This window comes from Lacerta agilis, chromosome 3, assembly GCF_009819535.1.
Source record: "Lacerta agilis isolate rLacAgi1 chromosome 3, rLacAgi1.pri, whole genome shotgun sequence".
Classification (NCBI taxonomy): Eukaryota; Metazoa; Chordata; class Lepidosauria; order Squamata; family Lacertidae; genus Lacerta; species Lacerta agilis.
In genome coordinates this window covers 87,181,390-87,193,612 of record NC_046314.1, presented here as the reverse complement: position 1 = coordinate 87,193,612, position 12,223 = coordinate 87,181,390, and the positions used below count along the sequence as shown (strand labels likewise).

Genomic DNA, 12,223 nt, shown 5'->3' with positions numbered 1-12,223 from the left:
TCCTGGGCCACCCCAACCTGCCAGCTTCTGAGGGAGGTTGAACAAGCAAGAGGGTCCCTTTCTGCTGATCTGAGCACCCAATGGGGTCTGTAGGGAAGGAGGCGTTCTTTCAGGTATTTGGGGCCTGGGTTGTTTGGGATCTAGAGCTAGACGCACCATTAAGATACAGAGATACACAGTGTGAGCTACAATCCAGCCACATTTCCCCCCTGGATCAGCCCTTTGGCCTCAGTAAAGTGTACCCATTAACCCCTGCCCATGCTTGGACCCTGCAAAAGAAGAGCTCAGTAAACCTCTTGTTTTTGCTGCCTTTGACAACAAAGCTGGGAGGCTGTCAAAAGACCACTGGTCTGCATTTAGCTGAGTATATGTCAGTCACAAGTTGTGCAGACTGTTGTGTAGCAGCAGCATCTCTAAAACTGTTGTGACTGAGCTCCTTCCATTAAAGGAGATTCCATCAAGGGTGGTCCTACCATTTGGCAGAGTCAGGCAAATGCTTCAGGTGGCAGGTGCTAGGAGGGCTGTGGTTTGGAACATTACTGTTCCTCCTGAGCCCCCCTGAATGTTTCCTTTGACTGGATGACTGAGCTTTATGTACCACACAGCCTGCCTTGTACCCACTAAATTAGCCTGATGCCCTCAAGTGCAGAGGAGGACATAGTGTTGAAAGAAAGAAAATAAAAGTCAACTGCCACTCCAGTCAACTTTTGTACATGGGAATGGGTGAGGGCCACCATTGTGTCCTTTGCCATCAGGCAGCAAAATGTCTTTGGCTGGCCCTGGCCCTGGTTCTCCCTTCATCAAACAAACCACATTCATTGGATCAAATGAAAATATGTTTGCTAATGCTTTTAGAGAGGTTATAGCTATACTTTCTCCATTCAGAAAAATGACGTAAACGAGAAGAATGGAATTGTTCAAGGCCATGCCTACACTGTTGTGGAGACTGCAGAGGTGAGAGAGAAAACATTTCTTTCTGTCCTTCTTAATTGTCTTCTTCCCACAGCCCTCTCTCCTAATTGGCAGCTGGCCCGCTGTTCTCTATCCCTGTGTTCATAATTCATTGCTTTTAGGACCAGAAGGTAACGTTGCATTGATCTAATCTAGACCTCCATGCGTCACTGAGATCACATAATTTCATTCCTGCCTTCCTGAAATGTCTGAAACCCGGTGGCTTTATGTAGAAGTAAAGAAATGATAAAGTTAGCAAGGTGACACAGCCAGCTAGTCGTTTTTAAGGGAACTATCAAGAATGATGAAACACTGAGCCCATAATTAACACTGCCAGTGATGTGGCAGAAGATAACCCACTTACCAGGAAAAGGGCCTCAGGCAAGTTTTAAGAGGCCGAGACAAATTAAATGAACGGACACTTCTGTGGGTTGAATCCATGGAGTTAATTTAATTCTGAGATATAAACTATCGATGCAAGAGCACCACCAGATAGCATTAAACACAGTTTACCATTTCTGCGGATAATCCAATATGTTAAGAAAAAACATAATTTTTAAAAAGGAAATGGTAAATCCACATTAAATAAGGAAGGAAATATGGGGCAACATTTTAATACGGAAAGTGTCGTGTGGCGTTGTGCAAAACTTAAATGCATGAGCAACCTCAAGTCCACAAAACACTTGCTGTGGGAAAGTGCCCTGTGAAAGAGACATTGCTCAGAATATGCTAAAGTGCAGGGTCAAGAGTTCACAGCTGGATGAAGAAGTCATTTTCTTCACGTTTATCTTTCCCGAGCGTATACCCTTCCCTTGCCCCAAATTTTAATATCATCTTCTGGGGAAGGAGATCAATTTGGCAGAAAGTAATAATCCAGCAACAGCAAAAGAAAGCAAAGGATTTACTGCAGTAAGTGGGTCTGCCTTCAAGGTGAGTGCAGTGCTCATCCCCCAGAATCATCACTTACAATGCTCATATCAACAAGGACAAAAGAAATGGCCAAAGCGGACAATGACCTTGACTAATCCTCTGGCTTCCCTTCCTTCGGCGGCAGTGAGAATGCTCACTAATTCTTCCGGGAACTACAACACTCTGCAAAACAGAGAAGGGATTTGTGATGGAGTACCTATGCAGAGCTAAACTGGAGGTCATTATTTTGAACAAGAGACCTTTGTGCATTGTTAAGCACCTGCATTACTATACAGATGCCTCTCTTTGCAGGGCCCTCGACTAAATGATCTGTGCCAGGCCCCTTCCTACACTTGTGGGCTTAACTGGGGGGGGGGGAAGGGAGTGGTGGTGACAGCTGGCACACCATGACCAGATGGCTGGGTCTGAGCTGCCATTTTAACTTTCCATAATGCCCTCCAGGGGAAAACTTCAAGACCATTAAACTGAAAGTTTTGCATGACCTGGGCTATGCATGAAAACATCCTGCAGCCCATTCAAACCTGCAGCAAGAGCCAACAGGACTTCACAAATGGCCGCAGACTGTCTTTGTATCATGAACATTCTCCATGCAATATCATAATGTGAGGTCAGAAAACCAGGGAGCGGGGTGAGGAGAGCATTCAGGCTGCATGTCGGATTTGGCCCTAAGAAAAAAAGAAGGAAGAATGGATTTCATGATTCCTGTTCCCAATTATTGAATGGTCTGAAATTTTAGCCTGTTTTCCCCCTATAAGACAACATTGGCACGGCATCATTTTATGGGGGGGGGAATAGATGAGAGTTCAGTGACTTAAACCAGCTGTAAGATTTTGTGGCAACTTGAAAATGAAATGTATGGGGAAAGAGTAAAGTCTCAGTAGGAAAAGGCACATCAAGACTGAACAGATAGTATTTAGTTGGCTGTTAGAGGCGGAAATACTTGTTAATATCTAGCTGAGAACAGAATCCAGAACTCAGTGATTACATTTCAAGGTGAGAACCTTCTAAGATTTATTGAAGCTTCTCGTGTTTCGAATTTATTTGCAACTGGAAGCACAGAAAGCAGCATCTCCTAAAAAAGCTACGATACAGTTTCTACATATTGATGCTGCTTCCTTCCTCCTATGTGGGCTATGTGAAGATCTTAATTTCCTGCTCGTGTCTGTAGATTATAATCAGCTTTATTTGTGGCCTGAAGAAACCTGGTTAGGAAGCTGAATGCTCATACGCAAAGCCAATATATGCTTTTGTGAACCTGACCAAACTCGCTGACTCATGTTCCATGTGTATTAAAGTAGTGCTCCCATCAAGGGCATCATTAGAACATAAGGAGAGTCTGCTGATTCAGATCAATGGCCCATCTGGTCCAGCAGTGTGTTCTCACAGTGGCCAACCAGATGCCTATGGGAAGACTGCAAGCAGCACCAGAGTGCAACAGCACTTGCCACACATTTGAGTCCTAGTAACGGGCATTCGGAGACCTATTGCCTCTGGAGGCAGAACATAGCCATCATGGCAAGTAGCCATTAATAGCTTTATGCTCCATGTTAACAAGGAAGTAACATGCAGTTATAGATGAATGAATCTGTCAATTTTAGTTTTTATCAGTTTATCTTTAATCTTAGTGTCAGTTCTCCTGATTTCTGTATCAGTTTGTAATTTAAAACAAGCAAGCAAGCAAACAAACAAACAAAAACAAACAGAATTTACCATTGTTTTGGTGCGCATTTTACCTAATACACACATTTTTATATCCTGTTTTCACCAATAAATTCTATTAATATACACATTTTTGTACACACATTTCTCCTAATATACACATATTTGGCTGAAGTACTGCATCACAAAATTCAGAGAAGTGCTGATTTCTAAGGATAGTTGTGTTTCATTTCACATACTGTTTCCATAAGTGTGAATATGGTAGTTTCAATCATGCTACAACAGTGTACAGGACTTATTTAGTGATTAATAAGTGCTCCAGGACTTATTTTTATTTTGCTCCCATGTTTTACTAGGCAGTTTTTGTTTTCCACATAGTTTTTTTTTAAAGCTGCATTGCCTACCATCTTGTGCATAGTAAGGCTTATTACATGCCATTGAATGCAATATGATTTCAGCAACTTCATTGTGTGGAGGGTCACATCCTTTGTTCCTTAGATGCAGACAAAGTTAGGAACTAAAGTGAGCCTCCCAAAATAAAATAGAAGAAGCTTTTACACGTCTCTCCCCCCCCCCAAAACACCCCCAATATACAAGATGCCACTGTGACTTTTTCTTTCTTCTTAATAGGTTCCCTATATGGGTATGACGGAACGTCTAATTAGACTTTGGAATCCTTACGGTCATAAGGAGTGGATTGGAGCTTGGAGTGATCGGTATGATTTCAAATGTTTTATTTCCGCCTCTGCTGCTTTTGCTCGCCAACCCCTCCCTGTTTGCCTTAAAGCGCATCCAAACCGTGCACCCTCTCTCTTGCTGATTGCCCAGATTGTGACCCAGACAAGCCTCAGAGGAACAGGCAGGACAAACTGAGGCAGATCCCCAGTGACTGTTCTGCTGTGCTGCAGCTTCCTTCCTTGGCCTCTGATGCAGCTGAGGCCAAAATGGTGACATCCATGTGAGGTAGGAAGTAGCAGCAGAGCAAGATGGCTGCTGGATCTCACTGGAGTTGTACTCCACCTGCTCGCTTGCCATCAAGAAAGACTTCATTGCTGCTGCTATTGCTACCACCACAGGCAGTGGCCAAGCTATTATTTTTTTTAAGATGAACAAGGGAAGGGGAGAAAAGCTGCCTCTGCTGGCTGCCATCAAAGTAATATTATTGTGCCTCTACTGCCCAAAACCATTTCAAAAATGTCAGCTCCCCGCTTTCCATTTTGGGGGACCCCTGTTGGCCCTGGTCAACACCTCCAAAGTTCATCTTCTACCGTTTATGTTCTGGTCATAGGAACATAAGAAGCTGCTTTATCCTGAATTAAACCATCCGACTGTCTCTCTCAGTATTGCCTACCCTAGCCAAAACTCTCAAGAATTTCAGACAGGGGTCTCTCTCGGGTCTACCTGGAGATGCCAGGGAACTTGTAACCTTCTGTATGCAAAATCAATTGCTGTGCAACTGAGCTATGGCCCTTCCCAACAGGCTCTCATTTTGGGTATGCTGTTTCCTCTTTCTTCTTTCCTCACACCTAAGAACAATTCACTCGAATTACCCTAGGTGCAGTCTATCAAAATTAAGCACTTTTATGTCTCATCGATTCCACTGAATGATTTAAGCATGAAATGATTGAGATCAATAAGACTTAAAAGAAATTACCAGTGGTTGGATGGTGTCCCATGATTTTGCCCTCACCCACTACCACGGAGCTAAAAATTTGGAAAATATGCTCCTGTGCAGTATTCATAATCCTTTATTTTTCATTTCCCCCCTCTTTATTGAATTTGCAAATGAAAACTGAAAAACAAGAACAGTATACGTGCAACAGTATACTAGTTGCTTTATGGTTTTATATAGCCATCTTCTTTTCCTCTGGGCTACTAAAATAATCTTTCCTGGGAAGTGTTCTTTAGTATCTACATGCTGGTGTGACTGAAGCTCAGCTACGAAGTATAGCATAGCATAGCATAGCATAGCATAGCATAGCATAGCATAGCATAGCATAGCATAGCATAGCATAGCATAATTTCCCAGGTTTTGCAAAGTTTAATTCTAATCTCAATACAGTTGAAATTTTGGTGGAGCAGGCTTAAACTGCATGGATCAATACAATTCTTGAGTTCTGCTTGGTTAATGCTATGCATACATCACAATTATCACTTAATTATAAAACTGCAGCTTGAGAATTAACACAGCTGGATAGCTAATGCAATGTCTGTGTGGTGGGATTGCGGAGAGGTAATATCAGCAGCTAAAGATGCAAAGAATTATTTCTTTATTAAAGTACACCCAGGGTCAGCTGTACCATTAGGCATAGTGAGATGGTCACCTCAGGCAGCTGGTTTCGGGTATCCTGAAAAGTCAGTACACTTTGAGTTATTTATTATTGTTGCATTTTTATTCTCGGAGAGGGAGAGAGGTGCTTGTAGGAGTCTCTGCCTCAGGCACCAAAATGATTTGACAGGTCTTGGCTACTGTGCACTTTGACTTGGGGGCAGTGTGTGTGTGTGTGTGTGTGTGTGTGTGAGAGAGAGAGAGAGAGAGAGAGAGAGAGAGAGAGAGAGAGCACTTGCACCTGAGTGCGTTTTGCTTTGACTTTGGCAGCAAAATGCCTTCAGCCAGCCCCAGTGCCGCCCAGACTATCAAAACCAACAGAAACTGTTTCATTCTCTTCATTGTATGGCATCCCAACAACAAAGGTGCATGATCAGGACCTAAGAATGAAGTTACAGGTGGGTAGCCGTGCTGGTCTGCCATAGTCGAAACAAAATAGAAAATTCCTTCCAGTAGCACCTTAGAGACCAACTGAGTTTCAGTTGGTCTCTAAGGTGCTACTGGAAGGAATTTTCTATTTTGTTAAGAATGAAGTGTGTAGCTTCTTACTCCTGGCAATTTGTTGAGTGCCCATTCGTGGCTGAATTTAAAGCTTTGGGGGAAGAACTAAGCATTGAAAGGAATGAGTGATGCTTCTGAAATCCACCCCATCTGAATTTCTCTTTGGAATTTGGATTTCTGGTCTTCTTTCCAAAGTAGAAGTGATGCATACGTACTCATCCATCACTCTCTCTTTCTTTTTTTAAATTTCTGAATTTTATATTGAGCTCTGTGCATGCACTGCAGCTTTCAGCTACATGATTGTTTTTTGGGGCAGTGTTTTATCAATCCGTTCATGCATAGCTGAACCAGGGGCGGGAGACAAACTAATGAATTTATTCCCCCCGCCATTAGACCCCCCCGTCCCAGTACTGATACACATATGCACATTGATAAAATGCTGCCCCAAAGCAATCACAATATCATACATATGGTAATGTACATACTGCAGTCTTCATGTGTTTGAGCATTTCTATCAAGCTTCTTTTTTTTGTAGAATTTTATCAGTGTAGGAGTTCATCAGATTCAGATTTGTTTACCGTATTTTAGCAACCTGCCATCAAGCAGATTCGGTGCATTCAGAACGTTCAAAGTGATCTGTGCCAAGTTTTAATCCAAAATAGAATCACACATTCTAAAAGAACAGCAAATGCATGACACATAGCAAACCAATGCAAGTCTGTCAATCTAATTTGCTTGGACCTGGGAGACCAGAGTTGAAATCTTCACTCTGCTATTAAGGTCTTAGCCTGACTTACCTGTTTGTGAGGATAAAATGGAGTGGCAGGGAGAAGCATGTTGGGAATCTGAGGTGAGACCAGGGCTGTCTTTACCTGGGGGTGCCAGGGGTACAGGGCACCTGGGCACCAAATTCTGGGGGGCGCCAGGCACCTGCCGCTGAAGCTGCCTAAGCTCTTAACTATCTACCTGTTATGAAATAATAAATAATTTTGATCAAGCTAGAAAAACAAATACTGTACATACAGGTGAAACTCGAAAAATTAGAATATCGTGGAACGGTTCATTTCTTTCAGTAATTCAACTTAAAAGGTGAAACTAATATACAAGATAAACTCATGACATGCTAAGCGAGATATGTCAAGCCTTTATTTGTTATAATTGTGATGATGATTATGGCGTACAGCTGATGAGAACCCCAAATTAACAATTTCAACTTTGGGGTTTTCATCAGCTGTATGCCATAATCATCACAATTGCAACAAACAAAGGCTTGGCATATCTCGCTTTGCATGTCATGTGTCTATCTCATATATTAAACTCCAGTAGCTAATGAAAATAATTGCTTACATAAACGGACTTTTCCACGATATTCAAATTTTTCGAGTTTCACCTTTATATACCTAGGTATTGCTGAAATGTATACCTACAAAAGATTTTCAACTTTGTGCACTCATTTACCAAAGATGTGCCACGCCGGCGCCGGTGCTTGTCATTCACAACGGCGGCGCCTGTCAGACTCAACAATGGCGCTTGTCATTCTCAACGGCGCCATGCACACGGAATTAACTCTTACATCAAAATATTATGTTACGTATTGTATGGAGCTGCTATGCAGCAGCGGGGTCAGCAGCACCTTTGACACGACTGATGTTTCTCCTAAGTAGGTGCCTAAACAATACTTAGAAGTTTAAGTGTGGTGGTGTTAATTTGGGGGCTAAACTAAATTTGGGGGCACTGGGCAGATCTTTGCACCCCGGCGGCGCATATGCTAAAGACAGCGCTGGGTGAGACACCCACACAGTGGAAGTTGCTCCCAGTTCCAGTCACCACACGGAGGCAGCTTAAAGTCCAAAATGGTTTACTGCTGTAGATTGTTGTTGTTGTTCAGTCGTTCAGTCATGTCCGACTCTTCGTGACCCCATGGACCAGAGCACGCCAGGCACGCCTATCCTTCACTGCCTCTCACAGTTTGGCCAAACTCATGTTAGTAGCTTCAAGAACACTGTCCAACCATCTCATCCTCTGTCGTCCCCTTCTCCTTGTGCCCTCCATCTTTCCCAACATCAGGGCCTTTTCTAGGGAGTCTTCTCTTCTCATGAGGTGGCCAAAGTACTGGAGCCTCAACTTCAGGATCTGTCCTTCTAGTGAGCACTCAGGGCTGATTTCTTTAAGAATGGATAGGTTTGATCTTCTTGCAGTCCATGGGACCCTCAAGAGTCTCCTCCAGCACCATAATTCAAAAGCATCAATTCTTCGGCGATCAGCCTTCTTTATGGTCCAGCTCTGTAGATTAGGCTTCAGTAATACAGATCCAGACGTTTATAATTTACATACAGCCCGTTAGCTTTTGTCAGTCACACTTTTTGAAGCAACGTGTGAACCAAAACACAACGATCTTTTTGCAATTTGCACTTCTCTAAATTTTGCGCTACAGTTCTCCAATCAAGCAATGTACCAAAAAATAAAATAAAAATATGTGCCTGTTAGGAAAACGTGTGCATAAAAAAGGCACATGTTGGTGAAAATAGCAAAAAGGATGCATCACATTAGGGAGAATTGAATACAAAAAAATGTATATATTAGGAGAAAAATGCCTTAAAAGGATGGCAAGTTCTCGTGAAGTTTTCTTAAAAATAAAAAAATAATAAAAATGAACTGATTCAATCGCAAACTGAAAGATTGTGAACTGATCTTTAGTAAGATGTGTTTTAGACCACAGGAGCTTGCTTCTTGGAATTTTAAATCAGGACTGTACCAACATTGTCTCTTAAACGGAGTCACCCTGTAGTTAGGACAGCTGGGGGAAATGTAGTAAGCTTTAACTAGAGGGCTTGTGGGGTTTAGGTGAGCCGATGTAGGATTTAGTAATGGTTAAACTGTTTATTCTTTAGCTGTTTATTGTTTAGAGCAATGTTTAAAAGTTAAGTTGCATATTCATATTCTATTTTGTTTTGCATGTAACCCTTATTTGTGTACGTGCTCTTGATTTCTATTATGCTCGTATGTGGGTGTGGAGAGCTCAGTTGGTTAGAATGTGCTGATAATGCCAAGGTTGCAGGTTCGATCCCTGTATAGGACAGCTGCATATTCCTGCGCTGCAGGGAGTTGGACTAGATGAACCTCAGGGTCCCTTCCAATTCTGTGATTCTATGACTCTGTGTTTCATAAACTGAAATATGTTCACTGCTCTTCTGCTGCTGTATTTACAATGAAACTTTCCAAAGGGATTCTAGCTTGTCAGGTCCTGCTTGGTCACACCCATTTCATCCATTTGGGCAAATTAGGAACCTTTTTTTATATTTCATATGGTCTTGTCCTCGTTTATAGTTCCATGGAATGGGATCGAGTCCCGAAGCAATACAAGAAATATCTGTATGAAGACAAGGATAACGGCGAGTTCTGGTATTTTCACAATTTGTCTTTCTGTGATTCTCTGTGCTCTAGACCCCCAAGCTATAATAATCTCCATATGTTGCCATCTGGGCTGCTTTGGGAGAAAGTGTAGGATAAAAATTGAATTAATAATAAATAATCTTCTTGCAGTGAGCCACTCTTATTTTCAGGGTCCTGCTATACTTATATTAAATATAAGAGGCTGTATTCAACTCAATAAATGTCTGTGTGGAACAATTTCAACTTGCGCAAGGGGCCTTTGCCCTTCTTCCCACAGCACATGTCCCATGCCCAGAGGTGTAGGAAGGTCAGGTGGTACCCAGTGCGGAAAATTTCTTGTCAACCCCCTCCCCCATTGATCCCTCCCCTGCAAAAATGGTTTTACATTATTTCATATTTTCTTACAAAGGAATAACAACAACAACAACAACAACAACAACAACAACAATTTATATCCTGCCCTCCCCGGCCAAAGTTGTGCTCAGGGTGGCTAACATCAGATACATAACATTGGTATAAAAATCAAACAATAATTAGATTACCTCCTAAAAACATCTCAAAATCAAAATCAAGTCTAATTAGATGGCTTTCCACAGGGTTAGGGTTGGGAACAGTAAGTGCTCCACTGAACTGAAATTTCAGCCTTTGCGACATAGGAAAACAGCCAAGTAAACAGCTATTTTGGTGGTGGAGGGTCAAGATATTAACCGATGTGCATGGAATTTCATATATAGCTATATAATCCCTAGTATAGTAAGATAAGACCTTTGGAGCAGGCATTAAAAAACATTTTTTTATGAACCGCCCTAGTAGGACAGCAATTGTTCATTGATAATTTGTCACCCCCTCCATTATGGAACGTGGGGCTCCCCGCCCCCTACGCCCCCCTTGCTATGCCCCTGCCCATTCCATCCCCAAAAATGCTCCAGAGAGTTGGGGGAAACCTCAGAACAGATTGCAGGTTGGGGAGGAAAGGAGAGGAAGGAAAGTACAACTGCACATGCAGAAGTTGTTCCGCTCTTGCAAACTGCTATTTAGTGATAGGTTGATGAATGCAACCCAAGACTACAATCTGTAAAGTGTTTTTTTTTTCTAAGAAAAGGGCTGGCAATCTATTGGCTGCTCACCACAGGTAACTGCAAGCTGTTTTTGCAATTTGTTTTCTGTTGTTGTTGTTGTTCATTCGTTCAGTCGTGTCCGACTCTTCGTGACCCCATGGACCAGAGCACGCCAGGCACGCCTATCCTTCACTGCCTCCCGCAGTTTGGCCAAACTCATGTTAGTAGCTTCGAAAACACTGTCCAACCATCTCATCCTCTGTCATCCCCTTCTCCTTGTGCCCTCCATCTTTCCCAACATCAGGGTCTTTTCTAGGGAGTCTTCTCTTCTCATGAGGTAGCCAAAGTACTGGAGCCTCAACTTCAGGATCTGTCCTTCTAGTGAGCACTCAGGGCTGATTTCTTTAAGAATTGATAGGTTTGATCTTCTTGTTTTCTAGAACCATGCAAATTCCACTTCTCCATTTCAAAAATATTTCTAGTCCACAGGGCTGGAAAACCAGGATTGAAAATGTATGTGTACTTGTTGTACCAAGTAGAACGATGCAAAGCCTGTCTGAGAATTCATTTTATCTTCTGTCAGGATGTCATATGAAGATTTCCAAGAACATTTTTTATTATTGCATGTTTGCAATAATGTGCCAACCTTCCTAGACTTTGGAGCGCAAAGAAGCAACATGTGGTCTGTGCAAACGCATGTCGACAGATGGGTTCAAGGGCTCTCCCCAGAAGGTAAAAATAAGTATTCTTCCTTAAATTATTTCCCTATTCTTTTTTCAAACAGTATGTTTCAAAATAAAATAGAAAATTCTTTCCAGTAGCACCTTAGAGACCAACTGAGTTTGTTCTTGGTATGAGCTTTCGTGTGCATGCACACTTCTTCAGATACCTGAAGAAGTGTGCGTGCACACGAAAGCTCATACCAAGAACAAACTCAGTTGGTCTCTAAGGTGCTACTGGAAAGAATTTTCTATTTTGTTTCGACTATGGCAGACCAACACGGCTACCCACCTGTAACTATTTCAAAATGTCAAACTGTTTCTTCAGTGTATCTGAAGAAGTGTGCATGCACACGAAAGCTCATACCAAGAACAAACACAGTTGGTCTCTAAGGTGCTACTGAAAAGAATTTTCTATTTTGTTTCAAAATAGTAATTTATTATCTGGACCTGAACTGAAAAGGTGAAATTTTAAACATAGCAATGTTTTATATCTCCATATTGCACCAATATTTAATTAACACAGGCTTGATTATAAAGACATAGCAAAATATTGCATGCTCAAAGTGAGTGGTAACATATAAATCTTGAATTTTACACTCTGGAGACAGACATCTGTAAATGGCAATTGCCCATGACCTCGGTCCTGCTATAATCATGAGGTCCATCAAGCCTCAGCAGAA

The 12,223-nt window shown here is 42.0% G+C and overlaps 1 protein-coding gene across 1 annotated transcript in view; it reads left to right on the top strand.

Moving 5' to 3' along the window:
- LOC117044644 (calpain-13-like) overlaps nt 1-12,223 on the top strand; it is a 76,183-nt gene that overhangs the window by 37,549 nt on the left and 26,411 nt on the right. The window contains exons 7-10 of the mRNA XM_033145452.1: nt 856-954; nt 4,171-4,256; nt 9,698-9,772; nt 11,405-11,553. Coding sequence (XP_033001343.1) covers nt 856-954; nt 4,171-4,256; nt 9,698-9,772; nt 11,405-11,553 — 409 coding nt within the window. The remainder of the gene's footprint in view (nt 1-855; nt 955-4,170; nt 4,257-9,697; nt 9,773-11,404; nt 11,554-12,223) is intronic.